At 36.7% G+C, this 25481-nt stretch overlaps 1 protein-coding gene, 1 long non-coding RNA gene and 1 pseudogene across 2 annotated transcripts; all 3 read left to right on the top strand.

The window, feature by feature from the left end:
• Positions 1-840: 840 nt before the first annotated feature.
• LOC120072278 (serine/threonine-protein phosphatase BSL3-like) lies at positions 841-24472 on the top strand. The gene is made up of 22 exons (XM_039024721.2): positions 841-1030; positions 1360-1972; positions 3058-3118; positions 3223-3301; positions 3409-3488; positions 3569-3663; positions 4442-4541; positions 5552-5621; positions 6237-6338; positions 6454-6535; positions 16289-16468; positions 16992-17265; positions 17367-17604; positions 17721-17891; positions 18826-19064; positions 20252-20336; positions 20447-20545; positions 20620-20819; positions 20909-20984; positions 23399-23534; positions 23604-23743; positions 23824-24472. Exons 2-22 carry the CDS (start codon positions 1543-1545, stop codon positions 23905-23907), a joined length of 3021 nt encoding a protein of 1006 aa, XP_038880649.1. The 5' UTR covers positions 841-1030; positions 1360-1542; the 3' UTR covers positions 23908-24472.
• Positions 2701-2839, top strand: LOC120072390 (U6atac minor spliceosomal RNA; annotated as a pseudogene).
• Positions 6567-6926, top strand: LOC120072279 (uncharacterized). Its single transcript, XR_005480403.2, has 2 exons — positions 6567-6698; positions 6784-6926. It is a non-coding gene; the product is annotated as an uncharacterized LOC120072279 (long non-coding RNA).
• Positions 24473-25481: the final 1009 nt, after the last annotated feature.

The following is a 25481-nucleotide window of genomic DNA, read 5'->3' as shown; positions in this document are numbered from 1 at the left end:
TTGCATTACTTTATAGAAATGATGATCGAAAATGGTCAATTACAGTCTAATTCAATCACAGTCAATGTTTCATTGATTAATTATAATAATTTCCATCAATTTTCATAAAGTTTCCCACAATATCTATCAATAGTCTCATAAAATTGGGACATCGAATTTACATCAACATTTATATTTTGAACTTTGATTGGAAAGTCTATATTTAGGACGAAGAGTTGTTTAGTTGAGTTCCTCAATAAATGTGCAAAAGAGATAGAGGAAGAGATGAAGTTCATTGACAAATTTGCAAACTTCAAAAGTGAATATTGATGAAGTTGGTGGAATCATAAGTTATTTAACACCAACTTATGAAATGACTTTACGACAATTTCAAATCTCCACTATAAAATATGGAAACATCTAAGCTTAAATGTCAAGGACCTCTAAATACATTATAATAACAAAAATTAAAAATATATCTAAATTAATAAATAAATATTTTACACTTTTTAAAATAGTTAACACATTATAGGGTGTTTTGTTTTAACCATAGTTTAATGTCGAATTTATGAAAATATAAAAATATCCATGAAAATTTATAAGTTATGGATATATTTTAATTTTCAATTTTGAATAAAAACTATTTAATATGGGGAATTTGAAAGAAAAATGTGAAAGCTATTTTTATCATCCATTTTTAATTGTAGAAAGAGGAAGAGAAACCTTTGGGAAAAAAAAAAAAGGAAAAAAAAGAAAAAAAAGAAAAAGAGGAAGAGAAGTATGGAGGGCGTGACACGCGCCATAAAGAGCGCGTGAGATAGATAAAAATTAAAAAACAAAGTTGTCCCTCCCGACCCGAGCGGATTTTGAAGCGAAAAAACACCTTGGAAGAAGGAGGTGAAATTTTCGGTTTAAACAAAAAAAAAAAAGAAAACGAAAAAGAAAAAAACACAAAGGCCTTGGACCAAGGTCCTCCATTTCCCATCCTCCTTCTTCTCTCCGCCGCCGCCATCACCACCGCCGCCGCCGCCGTTCCTTCCTCCTCCTCACGGTAATTCCTCACCTTCTTACAATCTCAATTCTATCCTAAAGTCATACCAATTCGTCCATAGAAGACGTGTTTTTCTTGTTATGTACATTTTTCCGATACCGGTAAAATTTTGACAGAATTTGGGCTTTATTGGGAGAGAGAAAACTTCGTATTCGTTTCTCATCTCTCTCTCTCTCTCACTTTTGTATTGTACGTATGTCTTTGAGGGGGCCTCTGAGATTGTCATCGGAATTTTGATTCTTCTTCTTTTTTCTTTTGAGCTTCCTCACGTGGGGGGAATTACGGGCGAAGAGGTAGAGGGGGTTACGGGGATTGTTTTTATATTGCAGTGCTCGTTTTGGGATTGATTGAAACAGAGGATTCGAGTTCTAGGGTTCCGGCGATGGGAGTTGGTTGACGTTATGTGGATGGATGATTTGGTTAGGAATTTCAATGTCGATGGAGATTGGTTTTTGTTGTGAATTCTAGTTCGGATCTCTTCGGGTAGGGGTTGAATCAAAGTGTTGAGGGAAATGGAAGTCGATTCGTCTATGTTGTCGGAGGTCGATCACGATCTGGCTCAGGACCAGAGCACAGCGTCGCCGCCTGCGGAAATGGAAGGAGACCAGGATGGGGAGCACACTCCTGGGGGAAATGGATCTCCAATTGAATCGCCTGCCACATCCCAACAGCAGCAGTCGTCTACGCCGCAGGTTCAGCAAATCCCAGTTGTCGGGCCGAGACATGCGCCAACGTACTCGGTGGTGAATGCTTTAATGGATAAGAAGGAAGATGGCCCAGGGCCGCGCTGCGGTCATACGTTGACTGCGGTGTCGGCTGTTGGTGAGGATGGGACTCCGGGATACTCAGGGCCGAGGCTTATCTTGTTTGGCGGTGCCACTGCTCTCGAGGGCAATTCTGCAGCTGCAGGAACTCCTACGTCCGCTGGAAATGCTGGCATCCGTATGTCTCTCTTTTCATTTACTTTTTGGTTGCTCCTCCCCCTTTTTGAGTTGCTGCCTGAAGCTTACTGCTTTTTTGCTGGAATTTCTTGGTGGTAATACCATCTGAAAACTGTACATGGACTTTGCACGCAGCCTTTTGGGTTTCTTTTCAATTTGCATTCTATATGTTCGTCTGCTTGCAATTTGATCGACTTACTTCTTTGCTTTTTGCTTATATAAATACTGAACTAAAGGTTGAGCAATTTTCCAGTTCTATACCATGTGTTGATTATTTAGTGTTATCAACTGACATTGGGGCACGATGTGGATGATATCTTCAATTTGAAGATCCCATGAAACATTTGACGCAAAATATATGAGAGCATCTGCCTCAGTCACTCAATTTTGATTGTGTGGCTAGGAACTGTTACGATTTGTAATGGTTCTTTTGCTGAGGTGTAGGATAGATTTCTTATTCTCTCCTTGTAGGTGCTTGGGACCAGTATAATATATTGCTCTTAATCAGTTTGGGCTTTGAATCCCTTTTGCTTTTGGTATCAACAGAAATATCACGATTTTTTGCAGATTAATTGATGTTTATTCAGGTCTCACCATCTGTCTATTGTTTATAATATTGAGGTTTTTACCCTATGTGTATGACGTTTATTCTGCATGCTTACTAGCCTCTCTGAAATTTAATGTTTCAAGTAATCAGGTCGCTTACTCTTATACTTTTGTTCTAGTATGGAGATAATTTCGGAGAGATGGTTGGCATCTCCCCTGACAGGGTCGGGAACAGCCTTTGGGCTTTCCTGTTAACACATATGATCGAGGCTTGTGTTGAGTGCAGGGAACATGAAAATCAACCTGTAGATAGGGTTTTTTTGTTTGTTTTTTTTCTGTGTTATTTTTTATATTATTATTATTTTTATAATTTGATTTGAATTGCTGAACCAAAGAGTCATCATTAATTGATACCTTAATTTTGTCTGTAAATTTACTCTTAAGGATTTATGCGGTTCTAGAGTGATAATCTTTAATAGCGTTTCTCTTTTATTTTGTTTTACATCTATACTTGACAATTTTGTGTCACTAATTGAGCAGGATTAGCTGGTGCAACTGCTGATGTGCATTGTTACGATGTTTTAACAAATAAATGGACCAGGTAAACTTTGGAGAATGCTACTTCCTAACCAACTCATTTTCTTTTTACTTCTCAACGAATTACTTTAATCAATGTTATTTTTTTTTCCTCAAATTTGTTTTTAGGGTTACTCCACTTGGAGAACCACCCACCCCAAGGGCCGCTCATGTAGCAACTGCTGTGGGAACAATGGTAGTAATTCAGGTATCTTGCTGTCAATAATCCCACTTAAATTCTCACACATACAGAATCACATTTTAGTTTCTATGATCAATATTATAATTTATTTAGGCCCCTTTATTTCAATGTAGGGTGGAATTGGTCCCGCTGGTTTATCTTCTGAGGATCTTCATGTTCTTGACCTCACACAACAACGTCCCAGATGGCATAGGTTAGAATTTTGGAGATGTTCTTGCTTGTTGTTTGATTTTTATGTTTTATGTTAATAATAGATAATTCCAAATCCTGTAGGGTTGTTGTGCAAGGTCCTGGCCCAGGACCACGTTATGGACATGTAATGGCTTTGGTGGGGCAAAGATACCTCATGGTAGTTGGCGGCAATGATGGCAAGTCACTTTGTTTCATTTTAAATGAATGTAGTCAACAAGAATTAATTACCTCAGGAGTCCTTTGGCATGCTTGATTTTTTGTAGTGTTGTGGGGTGGCAACTGCTAAACTCTTAAAAAGAAAACTATACCAAGAACCTGCATAATGTTTGATTTGTTCTAATCTTTCCTCTCATTTTACTTGTTTGCTTTAAACATTGTGTCTACGCCTTCCTGAGCAAATTGTGTCTATGCCTTTCTGAGCAAATTGTATCTATTCCAACAGCATCTTTTGAGACCAACATCTTTCTATCTTCCTATCTCGTTATTTGAACACCCTCAAGTCCATTGTAAAAGCTTAGAAAATTCACTTATTTCCCAATCTCTGAGATTTCTTCACATGAGTTATGATAACTTCCATGATTTAGAATCTTCCTGCTAAGCTTACAAAATTGAAACATTATTCTTCCCAGATCTTATAAAAAGCTTTGTAAATATTAGGGCCAGATTTTCCGCCCATATCTCTATAATTCCAAAAGGGTGTATTCTTGCCTTTGCCTACCCTAATTGAAAACAATCTGTCAAAGGTTTCTTTAAGCTTTATAATGTTCCACCAAAAGTTTCTTGGACAATCTGTTTTCACTTTTCACTTAGTAAACCACCCAAAAATCTTCTTTCCATATATGTCATAACCACTGCTAATGCCATAATTCACTTGGTTCATTTGGTTACCTCCTTAAAAAATCAGTTATTTTGTTCTAGAAGGATCTTGTTTAACTATTTGAGTGCACTACTCAGGAAAACGGCCGCTGACTGATGTATGGGCGCTGGATACAGCAGCCAAGCCTTATGAATGGCGCAAGTTAGAACCTGAAGGCGAGGGTCCACCTCCTTGCATGTAAGTTTCCCCATTCTCTTCTCTCTCTCTCTCTCTCTCTCTCTCTTTCTTTTTGTTAAGAAATAGTTCTTTGAAGTATGAAATTTACAAAAGAGTGGGAAGGATTCCTCAATCCTAAGGAGTTACTATGAATTTCTCAATTTGAGCTTAACTCAATTGGTTAATACATATATCCTTTGACCAAAGAGATAAGATGTTCAAATTTCCAATTTCCACCGACATGTTGAACTTAAAATAAACTTCTCTGTCTCTCACTAAAGATAGGATTTCATGTTTCCCTTTGGGCTTCGGTTTCGAAGCCTTTTGTAATTGCCCTCTAGACAACATTTACCTAGTTGGAATCCCTTTCTTTAGTGGGGTCTTTGCGGGCTTAATTTTTTGTATGCCCTTGTATTCTTTCATTTTTTTCTCAATGAAAGTTATTTCTATAAAAAACGAGAATCTCATTTGTACTTGTATGCATATCTACCTATAATTGTTTGTGACACAAGTTGTATCAGAGTTGGTATAAAGAAAAGAAAAGGAAACAATGAAGCTCTGAAAAATTTGCAAATCTTTCAAAACCAAGGCCTTGAAGAAAAGGGTTGAGTTTGGTGACGGTGAAATACCTAGTAAAATAAATAATAATAATTAAAAAATTGGGGTTGAGATTGGGATTTGGATAAGGTATGTTTGGTTTAGACAATTTCAAATGGGGTTCTGTGAAACTATGTAAAAATAAGTGCGAGATAGAGTCTAAGGTCATTAATGGTTGGGTCTAATTAGAATATGTGAGGGTGAAAATGTAATCTGTAGTTGGAGGCTTTATCTTATAGCTTAGGCTGGCTTGTGCAAGTTTCCGTTTCTTTTACTTTTTATTTTGAGGTTATGCTTGGGCCATGGATTTAATTTTGATAATTTTATTGCTGGAAATTATGAAATTCCTTTTACTATTTACCATTTGGCACTGTATGCTTTTCCGTGGATGTTACCAGATTTATCCTTAATCTAGGTTTTTATACGTTAATTAGGTATGCAACTGCAAGTGCCCGCTCCGATGGTCTTCTTCTGCTATGTGGAGGAAGGGATGCCAACAGTGTGGTGAGTTAAAAAATTGTCAATCCTTCTATAGTATTTATTATTTGTGGATGGCTGCTTCCATATCTTTTTGCAGATTGATGTCAAACATTATAGGATGCTGTTTCCTGAAATCTCTTGTATCTTTTCATATCATTTATTTTCTTGTTAAAAAAAAATCATGCATGCTTGTTCATGAGTCTCTGACACGTCTTTTGTGCTTAATAGTGTTCAGCATGTGTCCAAAAAAATATTCAACTTGTATACAATGTTTGAGGCGTATCCAACAAATCTTAGCATCTTCTTTGCGTGTTGAGCATGGAGATATTCTCTAAATTAAAGTATCTGTACTCAAGTACATAGCTTGGTGGCTGGTGCAAATAGCGTCCATTTATTCCATTTTATTCTATATCATTTTTGTTGATATATGCCAACTCAAACAGAGAAGAGAAAGAGGGTGGGATGCAACAACATAGGATTGCAGTAATTCAATTGTTTACTATTTTTTCTTAGGTTTTATGCTGTCATGAGTGTTCCATGTGTTATATTTATAATTTTGGAGTACGCTACGTATGTTGCTTTATATATGTTAATTTAGTATTTTACTTTTTTATGCTGTCCATTTCTAATTTTTTTTAGCCACTGGCAAGTGCCTATGGGCTAGCGAAACACAGAGATGGCCGTTGGGAATGGGCAATTGCTCCTGGTGTCTCACCATCTGCTAGATACCAACACGCTGCTGTAAGATTTGTTTCGTCTTTTTTCTTATTTATTTATTTATGTATTTATTTTTATTTTGGCCTCTCTATAACCGTACACCATGGAAAGTCTGGACAGACGTTTGTAATTCTTTCAGGTCTTTGTAAATGCACGACTCCATGTTTCTGGAGGGGCACTTGGTGGGGGGCGCATGGTGGAAGATTCATCAAGTATTGCAGGTTCTGGATTTTAGTATTTTAGTAGTTTCCCCACTTATGTTGCGATGTTGTATTATATATATATATATATATATTGATAGAAACAATTGCTTTCATTGAGAAAAAATGAAAGCATGCCCAAGCCCAAAGGAACAAATCCCACTCAAGAAAGGTTTCCAACGAAGTAAGATATTGACCAGTGAATAATTACAAAAAGAAACAATTTTTTCATTGATATATATATTAACAAGAAACATACTTTTCAATAGGAAGAAAATTGTATGGAGATACAATCTCCCAAAGGGAGAGAAGAAAAACAAAAAGAGAATCAATAAAAGCAAAAACTGGAACCCGGAGGAGCTTGAAACACAGACCAATAAATAAAACAGCTGCAACAAAGAGAGGACTAAAAGGAAGAAATTGAAGAGCGCTAAAAGTAACCCAAACTAAAATAGTCTGCAACCCAGAAGAGGCACTAAACCAGCTGGAAGAATAAAGCTTTCAAATCAAGTTGGTTGTTGTCGCACAACTCACAGATGCGGACTTGGGATGTGGGATGTTGATTCAAGTTCTTTTGAGTTAAATTATCATGGGTGGCTGGTGATCAAAGGAACAAAGATATATGTATAGATGTGTTTGAGGTCATGGGTTCGCTAAATCTTGAGTATCTTTTGAGTTTTGGCTAATTTCACTAATTTAGTATTATTTGAGACTGATTCAAGTTCTTTTGGGTCAAACTATTCTGGGTGGGGTGGTGGTAAATTGTGAAGTCAGGCCAAGATTGCTTGAACACCTTTGGTTATAGAAAAAAAAATTTGTGAACTAGGTTTGAATCTATTTTTTTTTTTTTCTTTTTAAATAAGAAAAAGTTTCATTGATGTATAAGATTACAAGCAAAAAGGGGGAAGAGGGCCTTGGTCAAATAAGTTACAAAAGATGTCTTCTGTTGGACTAAAGAGGAACAAAACTATAAGATTGAATGAGGAGACAATATACACCTAGAAAAAGCTAAGTATTATTGTCGAAAAGTCTATCATATGACTGCCCCTTGCCCATGAAAAGCCTGTGATTTTGTTCCTTTCAAACAACCAAAAAGAAAGCTCTAACCAAGCTCGACCAACTAAGATGCTTTTGCTTCTTGAGTCCATTTAGTAAAAGAAAAAGTTAATGCACTCACAAGCTCTAACCAACTAGGTATGAATTTATGATTACATCAAAATGTGTTCTTGACTCCCTTCTGTTTGAGTCCCCTTTCATATGTTGAGTGACCTGATGAAAAGTTTTTCTTTGTGGGCTAGTCTTCAATTTTGAAAGTAATTTGGGATGTTATGGTGGTGTATTCAAGCTGCAATGGATGCAAGGAAATGTCAGGACTGTTGAGTACCAAATCAAATTCTAAATGGCGTTACAATTTTATTATTGTTATTTTTACTCCGAAATGGTGTTGGTGAAATCCAGTCAACTACTGTTTTTTTAAAGAGGGTAAAGAAACCCCATTCCAAAGGAGTTACAAAAAATTTATCTAACTGGACAAATGAGAATCGAACCTATAAGAAGAGAGAAGCTTAGACTATTTACACCAAGAACTCACAATGAAAATAACATGATCAAAGAAAATATCAGAAGGCTTTGTTTTATTGTTGAAGACATGACTATTTCGCTCAATCCAGACAGACCCAAAAAAACCTCTGATGAGGTGCAAGTGCAACCATAAGAGTTTCTTCCTTCCTTCCTTAGAAAGGACAATCCTCAAGAATATGACCATATGAGACAATAAGCAAGGGATGATGATAGGTAATACTATAAACCATGAAAATAGAGAGGATGTGGCTCCAAAATCTGCTTGAAAAAGGCCAGAGGATAAAAGGATGATTTTGGGTCTTGCTGTCCATCTTGCATGGAGAGCGCCAACTGGGGGATAAGGCCATAGTTGGTATAGGACTTAGGACCCTTTCATTTTTCTGAATTTCCCTGTGACCAAGCTTTGGCAAAAAAGAACTTTATCTTCTTAGGGAAATGGTCAGTCCATACGGTTTTGGAAGGACTCATGGCTGGTTGTGAGCACACACTGTTTCCGTCTTCGTGCAGAAATTTGGTGGAAAAAATTCCAGATGGCTCAAGTTTCTGTTTTCATGAATTTTTTGTTTGTTGAGGCTGGAAATTAGATGAAAAATGGGATAGAGCAGCCCTCTCAAGGATCTTCACCTTGTTGAGATTCCTTCCAAAAGATTAAGATCCCAACACTCCCCCTCCTTCCATAACTCAGAGACTGACTTTTCTCTGAGAATTTGGGAAGGACGTGCATATATAGTATTCTTTAGATATTTGGCAGTTTGTCTTTGATTCAACTGTCAAACATAAATGGCCTCCTCAAACGGATTAATTAACGGTTTAGTTGGTTTGGTTTGGAGGTTTGCTTTTAGTGTGGGCCTAGGGAATGGGCTGCTGGGCTAATGCTTAATGGTGGGAGGGATTGGGATATGTAAATAAAAATGATGCAAACTCGTAGGTGGAATTCATTGGGTTGAGAATATTGGCCTGAATTTAAAGCCAATTTGAACACTAACATCCCCCCAGTTTGCCTCCCGTCTTTTCCCAGTTTGTCTGTTGTGTGGTTGGAGAGGGTAAGCGTATTTCTGGGTAGATTAGTGGTAGGGAATAGTCCCCTTTGTTTTGCGTTCCCCGTCTTTATCATCTTTCTTCCTTTGAAATCTTTTTTTTTTTTTTTTTTTCCTTCTTGTTAGGGGAACTCGGTGCCTTTTTCTTTTGGGTTTAGTTGCTCTTTTAACTGATAGGTGAGAGACTGATGCCATTTTTATGTTGTCGTTCGTGGGAGAGTTTAGCTTTAAGGGTGGAAGATGGGACGTGCACATTTAGAATCTTGGCCCTTTGGAGGGTCTCTCGTAACTCCTTTTTTCATTGTCTGCTGGACCTTCTCTAGTTAGGGAGTCTGTTTTCTTTGCCCTTTGGAGGATTTAGATTCATAAGAAAGTGAGGTTCTTTATTTGGCAAGTTTCACATGAACGTGTGAACACCTTGGATTGACTATTGAGGAGGAAGCTATTGTTATGGGGTCAGTTTTGTTGTATTCTCTGTAGGAAGGTGAAGGAAGACCTGGAACACATCCTTTTCTCGATACGAGTTTGTGCTCTTAGTGTGGAATTTGTTCTTCTAGATTCTTGGCTTTGCATATGTCTGGAAAAGGAATATCAGTGATGATCGAGGAGATCTTCCTCTATCTACCCTTTCGTGAATACTAGAAGTTGAAAAGCTTCCTCTTTTCAGATTCAATTAAGAATGCTCAATGTATTGATAATTCTTCAACCTTTCCTCTTCACCATTCTCGGATTTGTAAAGACTTGAAGAGTTATCCTATCCAGCCACTTTTAAGGAAGCAAATTTTAAGGAGGGTGAAGGGTCTAAGGCTTATATCGATTCGTTTGCAACTTGAACAAGGCTTATAGTAGCTCTTCCTTTGCTTTATTCTTGCAAAGGAGCTTCCTTTCTTTCAACTGAGATTGTAGGAGATAATGCTGATTTGATAGAATTTGGGTGTACTCTAGCTCAAGTGCCAACTTTAGCTTCGTTAAAGTTAGTTCACAATTCTTTGAAGCCTCTTTATCCCTCCCAGAAGTTTAAGCTATCAGGTTTCTCTTTTCCTAAGTCAAAAACCCAGTTTATTTGGGGTATTCCTTGTTCTTCTCCAGAAAGTCCATTAATTCACCATGATTCAGATGATGACTTAGTTGTTAGCGTGAGTAGTGAAGAGTTCAATACTTTTGATGTAGCCCGAGGATGAGATTTTAGTTTATGATGAACATTACAGTGAAGCCCTTGTAAATTTGTTTCAAAAGAATGAAGAGAGAAAGGACATATCTGTATGTCTCTATCCTTTATCTCTTTCTGAAATACCATCCCATCTTTCCTCCATTGTCGAAGTTTGTGGTTTGTAATTTTGTAAAGCTTGGCATTATTCGGTTTAGTTTGCCTTTTGAAGTATCTAGTATGATTTGTATTTTGTGGAATATTTGAGACCTTGGGATGTTAATCTTGTGTGATGACTGGAATTTTGTTTGAGGCCTTCCTTTTCAGAATTTTGTGGCCTGATTATTGGGGTAGCCTTTGGATGGGCCAGTGTATCTTGGTAGTGAAGTTGTCTCTCTGTTTGCTTATATGGTTGGACCCGAGAACTAGAATATCAAGGAATTTTTCTTTAGAGCTTTTGTTTGCATAAACTACTTCAAGTTTCTCTCTTTAAATAGATTGCTGATAGTTGAAGAAAGAATGTTTTTTTCTTCTTTTTTCAGATTTTAGGGTGGTTGTTACCAAGTTGTCAAAGTTGGAGGATGGGTTTTCTTGGTTTTTGTTTGCCCCCTCTCTCCAAGTTCTTGGTTGCCTCTATCTAATTAGAGAAGTCTGTTTTTAAGGCATTGTGGTTCTCCAATTGCATTAGTTGGCTTGATCTCCTCATTTGGCTTTGGTTTTATGGATTGTTGGTTATATTATCAGTTTTGTCGAAGTTGAAGCTGGCTTCCTCTCTCTTGGATTATCTCCTAATAGTTGTCCCCATCACATGGTTTCTTGTTCTCATAGTTTCAGATACAATGGTTTTTGGAGTTTTGTTCAAAGAGTCAAATTGTTCCGTTATGAGTTGTATTTGATTGCATTTGCTTTACTTATTTGGTCATAATTGCTTTATTTTGCTTTTTTGAGCATTACATTAGTCTCTTTTCATTTCATCAATAGAGTCTTGTTCCCTTTTCAAAAAAGTGGTAAGGCCAATAGGCTTGTAATCTCCAACTTTTATAGCATTAAATTTCTTTGGTAAAGAAAAATATGTTTCATTCATGTTTGCATCAATAATTCCGTTAAAAAATTCTTGGAACACCCTCATTACGTTGGGTCTAGGGATTTTTCAAGACTTTGTAAACAATTCTGCAGCTAATCCATTTGGCCCAGAGGATTTGTTGGAGCCCATTGCTTTTACTGCCAGCGAAACTTCATTTTCTGTGAAAGGTGCTTCAAGGGAGCTGTGCTGATAAATCCTAATAGGGTCCCATTCAATCGGCTGTGGAAGGAATCTCCTACCAAGTTTTGTTATAAGAAATGTCTCGTACAAAGAAATCAATTCAAGGTGTCTTGCAGAAAGAAATAATTTCTGTCTCTATCTCACTGTTTTGTAGCAAACTCACATTTCTTGCATTGAGAAATTGTGATAAATAGTAGTGTTTTCATCCCCTTCAAGGAACCATTCAGTTTTGCATTTTTGTCTCCATCAAATTTAAGTAATGCTACCTTTCTTGCAAAGATCAGTGGGTGGGAGATACCCCTATGCTCCTTGTTTGCTCGTCTTTAACATCTTTCTTCCCTTAGAAATCGCTTGGTGTTTGACTTTTTAGAATGGTGGGGAGCTTTTGTTCTTTTCCGTTTGGGTTTTTCCATTCTTTATTGAATAGAGAAGTGACAAATGCGAGCTATCTCGTCTTTGCTTGGGAGGTACTCCTTTAGGTTGGGGAGAGATTGGAGAGTGTGGAGTCCCAATCCTTTGGATGGATCTTGAGGTTTGATGAACCCTTCTCTTGTACTTGAGTTTGTCTTTTCTGTTCTTCGGAGGATCAAGATCTCGAGGAAAGTAAGGTATTTTACTTGGCAAGAATTACATAGTTCCTGTAACACGTTGGATCGGCTTGCCAGGAAGTTGTATTCTCTTGTTGGTCCTTTTTGTTGTATTATCGATTGGAAGACGTAGGAAGACTTGGACCATATTCTTTGGGGATGTGAGTTCATAAGTTTCGTCTGGGGTTTCTTCTTTCAGGCCTTTGGTTTTACATTTGCTTGGCATAAGGACACCATGTTATGATTAAGGAGTTGTTCCTTCTCCATTAACCCTTCCATGAGTGGGGTTGTTTTTTGTGGTTTGTCGAGGTGTCCTAGTTTATGGATTCTTTGGGAGGAGCGAAATGTTAGTGTGTTTGAAGGGTGGAAAGAAATCCTAGTGATGTGTGGTCCTTGTTAGATTCTATGTTTTCCTCTAGGCTTCGATTTCAAAGACCTTTTATAACTATTCTATAAGAACTATCTTATATAGTTGACATTTCTTTAACGAGGTTCCTTTGTTTGTGGGCTTAGTTTTTTGTATGTCTTTGTATTCTCCCATTTTTTCACAATGAAATTTGTTGTTTTCATTAAAAAAAAAAAAAAAAGACTATGGAATAGTTCATTGTAGAGATGCATTCCATGATCCACTTCCTCCATAGGCTTCCAAAACCTTTAATCATAAGAAACATGTCAAGGAAATATGTCAACAATGTTGAAAGCTTCCTCAATGTCTAACTTGACAACTGTGCCCCTCGTTTCCTTCCTCTTCCATTCATTTATGTGCTCGTTTGCAATTAATGAGGCATCAATGATTTGTTGACCCTCCACGATGATTTGTTTCATGTTTTTGGCTTCTTCTTATTATTAGTTTTAGTTCTCTTTTTGTGGATGTGATGAGGGCGCTAAGGGGGTGTTAACCTAGTTGAGATGCCCGGGTGCGCTTGCTGATCCTTTAGCCTTTGCTTTTGCTCATTGTATAATTCCTCTTGTACTTTGGGCTTTAGCTCACTATTATCTTAATATAATGAATCATTTCCTTTTCAAAAAAAAGTTTTTGAAATAATAGATGGAAGGACCCACATTCAGAAAGGGCTCTAACAAGAATTTTGTACAATCCGGTGGTGAGGGTCATTGGCCTAAAATCTCCAACTCTTTGTACGTTGGTCCAAAAGGGAGCGGATTTGTAGAACATGCTATCTATTATTATCACATATCGCACGATCAGCCGACCTCTATAAAGTTCAGTCACATGTCCAATCTTTATCGAAAAAATATTGTGTTTTCAAAGTGCAAGGCGCACTTTAAGACGGCAAAAAGGCGTTGCTTGATTGAAGTGAGGTGCACCTAATGAAATGATAAATAATATTATTATAGATAAGAAAATACTTAGGATTAGAAAGAAATTAACTAATACTTAGGATTAGGAAGAAATTAACTCAATTTCTCTATATTCAGAAAATTGCTGGTGGTTTTTTTTCCAATTATTCAATTTCGTTGGGGTGTTTGGAGATAGTTTTAGAGGTAATGTACTTCAACTTCTTTTGGGTCCCTCCCTCAGAAAGAGGCCACGATTGCTATGGATCAATATGGTCAAGGCCATTCTAGCTGACCTTTGGTTCGAAAGGAATCAGAGAATTTTCCACGATAATGAAACTTGTTGGAGGGCTCGTTTTGACTCAACTCAAAGAAACGCTTCAGCTTGGTGCTCTTTAAATAGTGACTTTGAAGACTTCTCTATACAAGACTTAAATTTGAATTGGCAGGCCTTCATCTTCCCCGCTTTTTAGGCTTGTTGTCTAAGTTTTAATTTTGGTTTATTGCTTTTATCATTTTTCCTGTTTTTACTTGGACGTTGTACCGTTGTATGGACATGATGAGGGCGCTAATGGGGTGTCAACCTAGTTGAGATGCATGGGTGCGCATCCTAATCCTTTCTCTCAGTTGTACCTTGTAGTTCTCATTTGGTTTTTCTTCATGCTCCTTGTATAATTCTCTTGTACTTTGAGCATTAGTCTCTTTTTTATTTCATTATAATAAAGAGGCTCGTTTCCGTTAAAAAAAAAAGGAAGAAATTAACTCAATTAGTGTTGAAGAAGAAAAATGATAATTGAAAAAAAATAGAAATATAAGTAGAAATGCTTTTTAAATAGGTAAAAATATAGTGCTCTGAGTAGTCTTTATTAGAGTGGACAGATTGCTATCGGGTAGTTCGGCTAGCATGCATCTAGCATTTGTTTATTCTTGCCCGCCACTACGTTAATGTTGGTATCCAACCGTTCAATTCGTCTAGGAATGTATGAAAGAAAAGAGAGCTTTTCATGGGCTCTTCTTCTACCCTTCTAAATTTCAACCCTTCTTCCTTTTCTTCTTTTTTGATAAATTGATGAATGGCTGAACAATATTGGACAGATGCATCTTTTCAATTCTGTTTTTACGCCTTTGACCAATCTTCTTTTTCTTCCATTCTTGTTCCTTTCTTTGATTTTTCCTTAAATCTACCTTTACAGACTTTGATACTTCTTCTTAATCAAAAAATTGAAGAAGAAAATTAAAAAAGAAAAAGGGAAAACAATTAATAATTGAAGAAGGTGAGCGCGTGGGTCGCCTTGAACATCAAAGGTGCAAAAGGCGAGCGCCTTCTTAAAGGTACTCGCCTTGGGTACTTGCAAGGCGTTAAGGCCTCGCCTTGCTTTGCCTCTTGCCTTAGTCGAGCGCCCGGGTGCATCTCAACAACCCAAGCTTTACTATGGCGTATGTGGCAATCAAGTTCGATAGATAGTTAACAAAGTCTTGCCTTATTTGAGGCCTTTATTATAGCTTTTGGGCACAGTGGTTTAAAAAGCCCTCGTGGGCGTGCGGGTGCATCAAGTCGCACCTAGACTCAAGGCGCAAGTTTGGCGTCTCACCTTGAAAAGGCCTTTTGTGAAGCCCCAAGGCTCAAACTTCTGGGTCTTGGGGTTTTTTCATTATTTTTAAAAATAGTAATAATTACGGGGGTTCCTTCTTTATTAACTAAAAAAATCAAAATTTACTAAGCTTAAAAATCAAAACTTTTTTGGGTTTAGGAGTTTCTTTTCATTTCCACTTCAACTATACTTTCTCTTCTGTAGTATTTATATATATAGTGCGCCTCAGAAAAATTCTGCGCTTTTTTTTTGCGCATTGCGCTTAGCCCCAAAATATTATTGCGCTTTATTGCGCCTTGAGCTTCAGCTTGGGCATTAGTTGATAATATTGAAAAATTGGAAAAACCAGGTCATCCTCTCAGTATGTTTGCATAGGATGCAACCTTTGCGTTTAACTCGGTTGAAACAAATCCAAATTAATGTGATATCTACTTTACACTTGCTGCTTAGTTTTTTTCCTTTTGATATATTCTCTTCAGCCAAAAGTTTGATCCTAAAAAAAAAAAGAATATCTAAGATAATCCTTTCTTAAGAGGAATAGACAGTACAACAGACTGCACTAAGGAGAGAAACATTGTTGGGGTAAAAAGGAATTTTACAAACAAGTTGTGGTATGACTAGATCAACAATTTAAAAGTTGTTTCTGATATGCTTTGCTATAAACTCATTTGAAGCTTCAGCAGCAGTTCTTATCTTTAAAATTGGTTGGTACTTTACTAGCAGATGTTTGACATCAATACGATCTATATCCTTATGTAGCAACTTTCAGTTTTTCGGCATCAATTTGACTTATATCCCCTAATCTCCCCTTCACAGTAAGGGAAAACTCCGTGGCAGGCCTTTCTCTTACAGTTTTGTGAGGGATATGGCTGGGAGGTACAACAAATTTTTTTAAAGGGGTGGAGAGATTTTGAGAGGAGGTTTGGGAGGTTTTTAGATTTTATTTTGTAATTATCAGCTTGATTTATTGTTTTAGATTGGAATCACTTCTAGTTAGTTGTGGGATTCTTTTTGTGCTTGTCTTTTGTTTGCTTTTGTACGTGCCTTCATATTTCTATTTTCTAAATGGAAGCTCGGTTTCTTACCCAAAGGAAAAAAAACTCATGACTTAGTTTATGTAAAATTCTTGAGACCAGCTACATGTTAAATTATACTTCATGGTTTTACTCTCATTGGAAATATGGCCAATATGGTTGTACCTTTTTGGCTTTTATGTGTTTTATTCTCAACTTACACAATCAAATGCTTACCATATTTCTACTGTTTTTAGTGTTGGATACCGCAGCAGGCATCTGGTGTGATACAAAATCAGTTGTGACAAGTCCTAGGACAGGAAGATACAGTGCAGATGCTGCTGGTGGGGATGCTGCAGTTGAGTTAACAAGGCGTTGTAGGCATGCAGCTGCTGCTGTGGGTGACTTAATCTTTATTTATGGTGGTTTGCGTGGTGGTAAGTAATGAAAGTATCTACATTTTCTGGCTTTGAGATTCCCATTATTAATTTTCCTGTGTTGGTTTACTGCAGCAAATGATAACTTCATTTCTTCTACAACTTATTAGAACTTGAACTTTGTAGGTAGTGGAAGTGTGTTTTAACTTTTAACCAAGTCTCGTGATTTTATCAATGAAAGTCCAAGTTTGTTAATGTTGTGGATTACAGTTTGAAGCAATTTTCATATAGTGCAAGCTTGTAGAACTTAGGTTTCATATGTGTCATGATTGTGCTTGTTCAGCTGGCTTTGGTTGCATGCTCAAGCTGTTACGACATTGTAGATAGACTAAGAGTTAAATCATGCTTTTTAGCGCTTTACCCCCCCTCCCCCTTTTTGTAGCTTACATTGTTGCCTAATCAAATTGGTTATGGAAGCTCTATTTGTTTCTGATGTCAAATTCTGGGTGATGTGATTTTTCAATGCTACTTTTCTGTTGTTTCACAAGCCTGCAGTATAATAACATGTTCTATTATTGTTTAGGGGTGTTGCTTGATGACCTTCTTGTTGCTGAAGATCTAGCGGCTGCTGAAACAACAACTGCAGCTTCACATGCTGCAGCTGCAGCTGCTGCATCCGGCATCCAGTCTGGGCGGCTGTCTGGAAAATATGGATTTAATGATGAAAGGAGTAGACAGGCCATTCATGTTGTAGCTCCTGATGGTGCTGTAGTGCTGGGAAGCCCTGTAGCTCCTCCTGTAAATGGTGACATGTATACTGATATAAGCACTGAAAATGCTCTGCTCCAGGGCCCTCGGTAAAACAAAAGTTTCCTGATTTGAATGTTTTTTTTTTTTTTTTTCTTTTTCAAATACTTGTTTCTTGCATGCTGGACCAATGCATTTGGTCGCTCTTCAGGAGAACGAACAAAGGTGTTGAGTATTTGGTTGAAGCATCAGCTGCAGAAGCTGAGGCTATAAGTGCAACATTGGCTGCTGCCAAGGCCCGACAAGAACAAGACAATGGGGAAGTTGAACTGCCTGACAGAGATCGAGGAGCAGAGGCTACTCCTAGTGGGACACAAAGCCTAATAAAGCCCGACTCAGATGCATTGAATCACATTGCTCCTTCTGGAGTTCGATTGCATCATAGAGCTGTCAGTCTTTGAGTCTTTGATTCGGTTACCCTTTTGAACGTGATCTCAATAACTATGTAACCAAACCTCAATTTTAATTAAACTGGATGGCTGATAATTTGTCCCATTTGTTTCAGGTGGTTATAGCTGCTGAAACTAGTGGGGCTTTAGGTGGTATGGTTAGGCAACTTTCAATTGATCAGTTTGAAAATGAAGGTCGTCGTGTGAGCTATGGTACCCCAGAGAGTGCAACCGCAGCAAGGAAGCTCCTAGATCGACAGATGTCTATTAACAGTGTCCCAAAAAAGGTATTAACAGTGTCTCATATATTAAAATTACGTAACTAGTTAAACCGAGGGGAATTGAAAATCTTCTTATCGATAATGGTGGGGGGTGGGGGTCAAATCTCACCAGATTTGATGCTCCCAATGTTTTGACTGACATTTGATCCAGAATATTCTCTAAGCTCTATAGAGAAAAGAATTTGCAATATTATGCCTATCTAGTGGGTGGAATTGTGAGTGATAAAAGTTGAATAGCCATGCAGTTAGGTTGATGTATATTTTTGTAGATTGTTACATCCTCAGCATAGCAAGTGTTGCTTGTATTGGATGGTCTTAAGTTATTTCTCTTTTCTGCTTCAGCCGGTTTACTGTTCATACTGCTCAATGTTGATTTTGGAATTGTGCCAATTTCATAATTTATGTTTTGCTGTAGATTGTAATTCTTAGTTGAAGATATATGATCTTACAATGATGCTTGACTTCTGTAGTTGTCACCTCCTAAAGTTAATTTCTGACTTCATTTGGTATTGTGTCTGACTGTTTGTTTTGAAGTACTTTTTAATCTTCTGGGATATTTTTGTTTTATCTTTGTACTTGAGAACAATGCTGGTGCAGCAATATGTTTTCTTAGAGTTTCTCATTTTGCTTTAATATTCTGGGATATTTCTCATTTAACTTTTTACTTGAGAATGGTGCTAGCGCAGCAATATTGCCTCTCTCTCTCTTCCTAACATTTAACATGATGTGACTCCTCCTTTTGACTGGTCTATTTTCTTGTGGGTACTTAGCTACGATTATTTTTTAGTTACTACAATGGGATGGCATTAACATCCAAAACAAAGCCGGTTTCAATGGCACCTTATTTCTTGGAGAAAATTTTTGTTTTGTTTGCTTATAATGTTTTTTCCTTTTTTTCCCCTTATGTAGTTCTTCTCTCTTTTCCCCAAAAATTTATCAGGTCATAGCCCATCTCTTAAAACCTCGTGGATGGAAGCCTCCTGTTCGCCGACAATTCTTTTTAGATTGTAATGAAATAGCTGACCTTTGTGAGAGTGCTGAAAAGATATTTTCATCTGAACCAAGTGTTCTAGAGCTCAAGGCTCCAATCAAGATATTTGGCGATCTACATGGTCAGTTTGGGGATCTCATGCGCCTTTTTGATGAGTATGGTGCACCTTCTACAGCAGGGGACATTGCGTAAGTTTTTGGCTTACATGTACTTTGTAGCATAAAATATGATTACTTCCTTGGGATCACAAACACCTTTTCATTGCTGAGAATATTCATTTTAAACCCATGATATTAGTTGGCCCCTGTTTTTTGTTGGAAGAAAGAGAAATCAGAAATGTGAGAGATAAGGGATAATGATTAAGGGCAGATTGGCCTCGTGCTGCACTCTAGGAGAAGGTTGCTTTCTCTGTGCAAGTTGTGTTTGTGCTGTCGTGCTTCAGTTAGTTAGGTTATTCAGTTAACATTGAAACAGTTACAAATAAAAGGTATTTTGTTACAGTGGGAGCAGGAAACTAGGTTTGAGTTGAACAATTTCAGTGTTGATTTCAGGTAACAAGGGCAGAGTTCTCTCATGGTCTTAGAATTTTGGTTAATAGCCTTAGTTTTTTTCTACTCTATTTCCACATACTTCAAGAAACGCTTCCCTTATGTTTGGGTATAGGCTTAATGGCTGAAAGCCTGAAACTCTTCTATTATGTTTGGCCTAATTCTTTATTGTGGCTCAAAAGGAGCTTGGAAACTCTCTTCCTTCCAAAAGAATGAAGAAGCAGACATAACCTAATGAATTAGACCCAACATAATGGAAGAGTTACAGTGGACAAGAGATGAGATAGATTAGCCCGTCAAAAGGATGAGGCCTAATTGATCATTACAGTAGAGCATAGCCACAAAGGCTCAAATCAAGGTATTAACCTAATGACATCTCTCACTCCCTCAAAACTCTATTATTCCTCTTGAGACAAATCTCCAAACTAAAACGAAGCAAGCCTGCCATGGAAATTTTACTTAAAAACATTTTTTAAAGTTCAAGGACTAAATAGATACAAACTTGATGGTAGGGATTAGACTTGTACTTCAGCCAAAAAATGAGTAAAGAATATAACAATCTCCACTTTTGTGGGTGGGCTCACTAGTGGTTAGGTAATCAACATTTGATAAGAATCATGAAAAGGCTCTCTACTTTAATTGCTTATTAATACAATTTGTTTTTTCTCGAATATTTGAGGCTTCTTGTTATGGTGTTGTAACTGTTAGGTTAGCCTGCAGGATGGTTAACCGTTTCCAATATAAATATTTTGGAGTGAGTGCATTAGTAAGTCCGTTTCTTTATTGTGCTTTATCATACTTCCTAATTTTCCATAACTTCTTATTAGGTACATCGATTATCTTTTCTTGGGAGATTATGTTGATCGGGGCCAACACAGCCTGGAAACCATCACTCTTCTGCTAGCTTTAAAGGTTCTTTTTGAAATACTATATTTGTGTTTATCGTAATTTAATTGTTACTAGAATGTTAATTCAATTTTTTTTTTTCATGGGAAAATGTACCTATCTTACAAATTTTGCAGGTTGAGTATCCAAATAATGTTCATTTGATTCGTGGGAACCATGAAGCAGCAGATATAAATGCCCTTTTTGGCTTTCGGATTGAGTGTATTGAACGAATGGTATAAAATAGTTGCATCTCATTGCTGTATTTGTGTTGGTTCATTTCAACTCAACTTTACAACTCAATGACCAGGGTGAAAGAGATGGAATTTGGACATGGCATCGGATAAATCGTTTGTTTAACTGGCTCCCATTGGCAGCCTTGATTGAAAAAAAGATTATTTGCATGCATGGTGGTATTGGTCGGTCGATTAACCATGTGGAGCAGATTGAGAGTCTTCAGCGTCCTATAACCATGGAAGCAGGCTCAATAGTACTAATGGACTTGTTGTGGTTAGTGCACATCTTGATGGTCTCCTACTTTTTCATGATAGCCATGTTTGTAACTTGTATTTTTGTATTCATACTTCTATTTTCTTTAGGTCTGACCCCACAGAAAACGACAGTGTCGAAGGATTACGACCAAATGCTAGAGGTCCTGGTTTAGTTACTTTTGGGGTGAGTGGTGTATATTTCATCTCTCTTTTCTTTTTTCCCCTCTATTTATTTTTCTAAATGGATTTTCAGTTCTATCCCAAATAGGATAGGGACTCTATCCAAGATGCTCTCTATTCTCTTATAAGGAAAAAAAAAAAAAAGATAGAAGGAACAAGATTCTATTTCTCTCTATTCAAAAACTCTGTTGTTCATATAGTCCATAATAAAACCAAACTTGTGTACTTTATGCTTGTTAGTTCTCAAACACTGGCAAGTATTTCAGGTAGAGGCAAGGACAATAGTTCTTTTCATTTTTAAAATTTAGGTCATCACCATTCTCGATTTGTGCATGTTGTCCTTACACTGAGTGCTGCACCACTGCAATTAGATATGATTGAAGAAGAAATTGCGTATATTTGAGACTAGCTTACAAGTTAAAACTGTTTCATCTCTAGTCTAAGATATAAAAATGTCTCATATTGGAGTTATTGCTCACTTCAATATGCTCCTCTCGGTGTTGTCTTCTTGTTCTCCCTCTCCTTTCCTAAGATGTTTCTATTACTTCTTCCCAGAAAACTTTGGTTTGGCTTGTCTTGTGCCAACTTGTCCCCGTGTTTTAGGTTGAATTTGATTTTGAATTGATAAAAACTTAGGCAAGAGGATGATAAAAATTATAATCCAAATTTGCATCTTTTATTCTTCCGTGTAAATGGCAACTACATTTTCAACCCCATAGGGGAGGAATTGATACAAGGGCATACAAAAAAACCAAGTCTATAAAAAACAAATGGGTCCTCACTAAAGAAAAGGTGACCAATCAAGCAAGATAGTAGTTGTGGTGTAATTGCAAAAAAACTTAAAAAATGAAGCCCTCAACAAAAAAAAAGAAAAAACATGAAACCTATTAAGCTCCCAAATATTGCTATGCTCCATGTCCATCCCTCTAGACGTTCTATTGTTCCTTTCATCCCAAAGATTCCACGTGATAGCACACTCCCACCAACCACAAGAAACGACCCTTGCAAAAAAGTGGATATAGATGGAACTTCCCAATCATATATGTGGTGCTCCTAGAAGAGGCAAGCATCAGGAAAAATAAGTTCCAAATAGCAAGCGCAAACTCACATCTCCAAAGAATGTGATCCAAGCCTTCCTTTTTCCTTCTGACATAAGAATACTACGAAACAGGCCCACCAGCGAAGGACACCCCTCAAGAGCCGGTCTAACATGTTCACACATCCGTGTAAAACATACCAAATAAAGAACCTCACTTTCTTAGGAATCTAAACTTCTAGAAGGAGAAGACAAACTCACTAGATGGAGGGGGATCCAACAAACAACAAAAAAATGGAGTTATAGGAGAAACCGTCCAAAGGGTCGAGATCCCAAACACACAAATCACTTCTCCCTTGTCTAAAGTTAAACTCTCCCAACAATAACGAGAGAGGTGACATTAGTCGCTTCCCCATTGGTCAAAGAAGAACTAAACCCAAAGGAAAAGGAAAATGAGCCCTGACCAAATCAAGAACAAAATGATTTTTAAAAGAGGAAAAATGATATCAGATATGGGAGGGGAAACAAAGAACAGAGAGGGCTATCCACCATCCATAGATCTTCCCAGAAATACAGCTTATGAATAAGGAAGCACTTCTAATCTATATCTCTAAAGGCGTTTTTCAGATATTGGAGGAAATGACTTCTTTCAAAGTTTCCAACATTATGCCTTTGGCAATGGATTAAGGAGCATTTAGGACTAAAAGTTCTTTTTTGGATGAATAAGGATTATACATTCTTGAAACATTAGCAGAATTCTATACAAAACTGAAGCATATTAATCCATTAAGGTCCAAGTTTTATATTTCTCAGTAAATCTCTACCTAAAAGAATAGTCAATCACCACTTAACAATTTTGATTACCGGGCTTTTATCACTTCAATTTGAACAGTTTTAAGCAATTCTTCTTTGTTAAGGTTGGGAGGAATGCTGGGTAATGTTTGTATGTATTTTCATGAAAAAGTTAATTAGTTGGGAAGGATTTGTGAAAACTTTATTTGAAGTTGAAACCTTCTCATACAAATACTTCAATTTTGGTTATTGGAATCATGCCAATTGTCCAGTTTATCTCGACTTCCTTTCTTCTTCACTTAAAGGCGGTCAGGTGCATAATTTATTTGGTTATTAGATGGTGTGGGTATCTGGTAATGTAATGTACATCAATTAATTTGCTAAATTGGGAAGGAGTGTGGCAGTGTGCAAAGAGCTTTAGAAGCATTACTGAATGGAAAGGCGTGATCTTTAAGCACTGTTCATTTTGTCTCAACCTTGATGTGCTCAGTTTGGAAATCGAAGTTTGGTGATTGCCTTGCTTCAATAATAGAATTTTGGATGTTTTTAGGAATTTGAAATTATTTAATGGATGTCTTGTTTGGCTGCAGCCCGATCGTGTCATGGAATTCTGTAACAATAACGATCTTCAGTTGATAGTACGTGCTCATGAATGTGTAATGGATGGGTTTGAACGTTTTGCTCAGGGACATCTGATTACACTTTTCTCAGCTACCAATTATTGTGGTATGTGTGCTAATTATACTGCTTACACGTCCTACTTGTTATATCTTTAAGACACCTTGTTCTGTACAGGAACTGCAAATAATGCTGGAGCGATATTAGTTTTGGGTAGAGATCTTGTTGTTGTTCCAAAACTCATTCATCCCATACCACCAGCAATATCATCACCAGAGACGTCTCCAGAACGCCATATGGAGGATACATGGATGCAGGTGACTTCTACTTTTCCATGGCTCTTACTCTATTGTCCAGTTGTGTCTGTATTAATTCTATTGGTTTTTATTGAGAACAGGAGCTGAATGCTAATAGGCCACCGACACCTACAAGAGGTCGCCCACAAGTTGCCAATGATCGGGGTTCTCTTGCTTGGATGTAGTTGATGATTTCTCTGTTGAATTACGGGTCGTCTGCAGCCTGGTCCTTCTGATGCTCTCTGTATATAGCACTACTGCCTCATACAGAAATATCCAATTGGATCTTTAACACAAAAATAGCAGATGAAATTCTGATTTTTCAACACAAATGATAGGCCTTACAAGATATTCTCAAAGAACCAAGTTGCTAGCGGTGAGTTAGATTTAGTTTCTTTTCTCTTGTGCTACAAGTTGATGGTGAGTTTTGATCGTCCCCTTGTATATTGAGCCACAAGCAGGTGGAAGTTAGCGATATATAATCGTCCCGCACAGTTCTTTTTCCTTTTCTCTATATATTCTTTAGAATCCTTGGTATGGCCCCCATTGTTATTTTTATTATTATTATTATTATTATTTCTTTTTCATGGGAAATGAAACTTTCCTTCACGGTGAGATGTAATTTCTTAGAAGCTTTGTGGGTGTCCCTGTGGTGTATCATAGAAGTCGATTACTTTCTGTAATTTTTGCTGCTTTGCTTTTGTACATTATAATTGGTGTAAAGTTAAAAGAACAGTTTCTTTGTTTCCATGGATTTTGCTCAAACTCTAATTTCCACAAGTCTCAGCTTTCAATCTTAGTCGTATCACTTGATTTTTTTTTTTTTTTTTTTTTTTTTTTTTTTTTTTTTTTTTTTTTTGGTTTTGTTTTAAATTTTGATTCAGGTTTGCTACCAAGTTGGCCTTGTTCTTGTTGCTTGGAACTCTAACGATGCTGGGCTGTGTGCGGGTGTTTAAACAGCTAATGGCACATGAGTTGAGGAGTTCGTTTGGTTCTCTTTTCAAAATCAATGCTTGTGTTGGTTAATAGTTTATTTCATGCCTCTTTCTTTTTTTTTTCTCCTCTTTTTTTTTTCCCACTCTGTAAAAGATTTTATTATTATTATTTTATGTGAAAAAAATATAAATCTGTATTATTGAATTACCTTTTTCTTAGTTTTCAAAATCCAATTCTATTTCTAAAATGGGGTTCAAAAGTATATTGAATAATTGTTAGTCAGGAAGTCTTGTTTTCAAAAGGGATAATACCAATAAAAAGTATATAATTATTAAATAGACGGTTGATTAAAGACAATTTCAAGATTATTTCTGCAAGTTCCCCAATTGAGGTTTTGAATACTAACCAAAGCTATTCACATGAATGGATGAAAATATCAATATTGATGACATGGACTATTTTTAAGATTTATTGAAAATATATATTGAATTTTAACCTTTTAAGATACTTGAAAGTATTGGTATGCGTTGCAAGTATGAATATTTATTATAATTTATCATAATGAAATGTTGATTTAAACAAATCTTTGTATTTGTTTTTATTTTTTAAAATTCTACCTAATTTCTGTGCTTATATTAATATATAAATTAACATTACTAATTTATCTTCGTCGCATAGAGATTTATTTTGGGTAAAAATTAATGAAATATTACCATTTCTATATTTTGCAAAGTTGTTTATGTGGAAAATATTTTAAAAATAGAAAAGTGTTTGTAAATTTTCAAAGTATAGAATTATCATAAGTTAGACGCGAAAAAAAAAA

The sequence above is a fragment of the Benincasa hispida genome, chromosome 2, assembly GCF_027475165.1.
Source record: "Benincasa hispida cultivar pf3 chromosome 2, pf3_genome.v1.1, whole genome shotgun sequence".
Lineage (NCBI taxonomy): Eukaryota > Viridiplantae > Streptophyta > Magnoliopsida > Cucurbitales > Cucurbitaceae > Benincasa > Benincasa hispida.
This window is presented reverse-complemented; position numbering and strand designations above follow the sequence as displayed.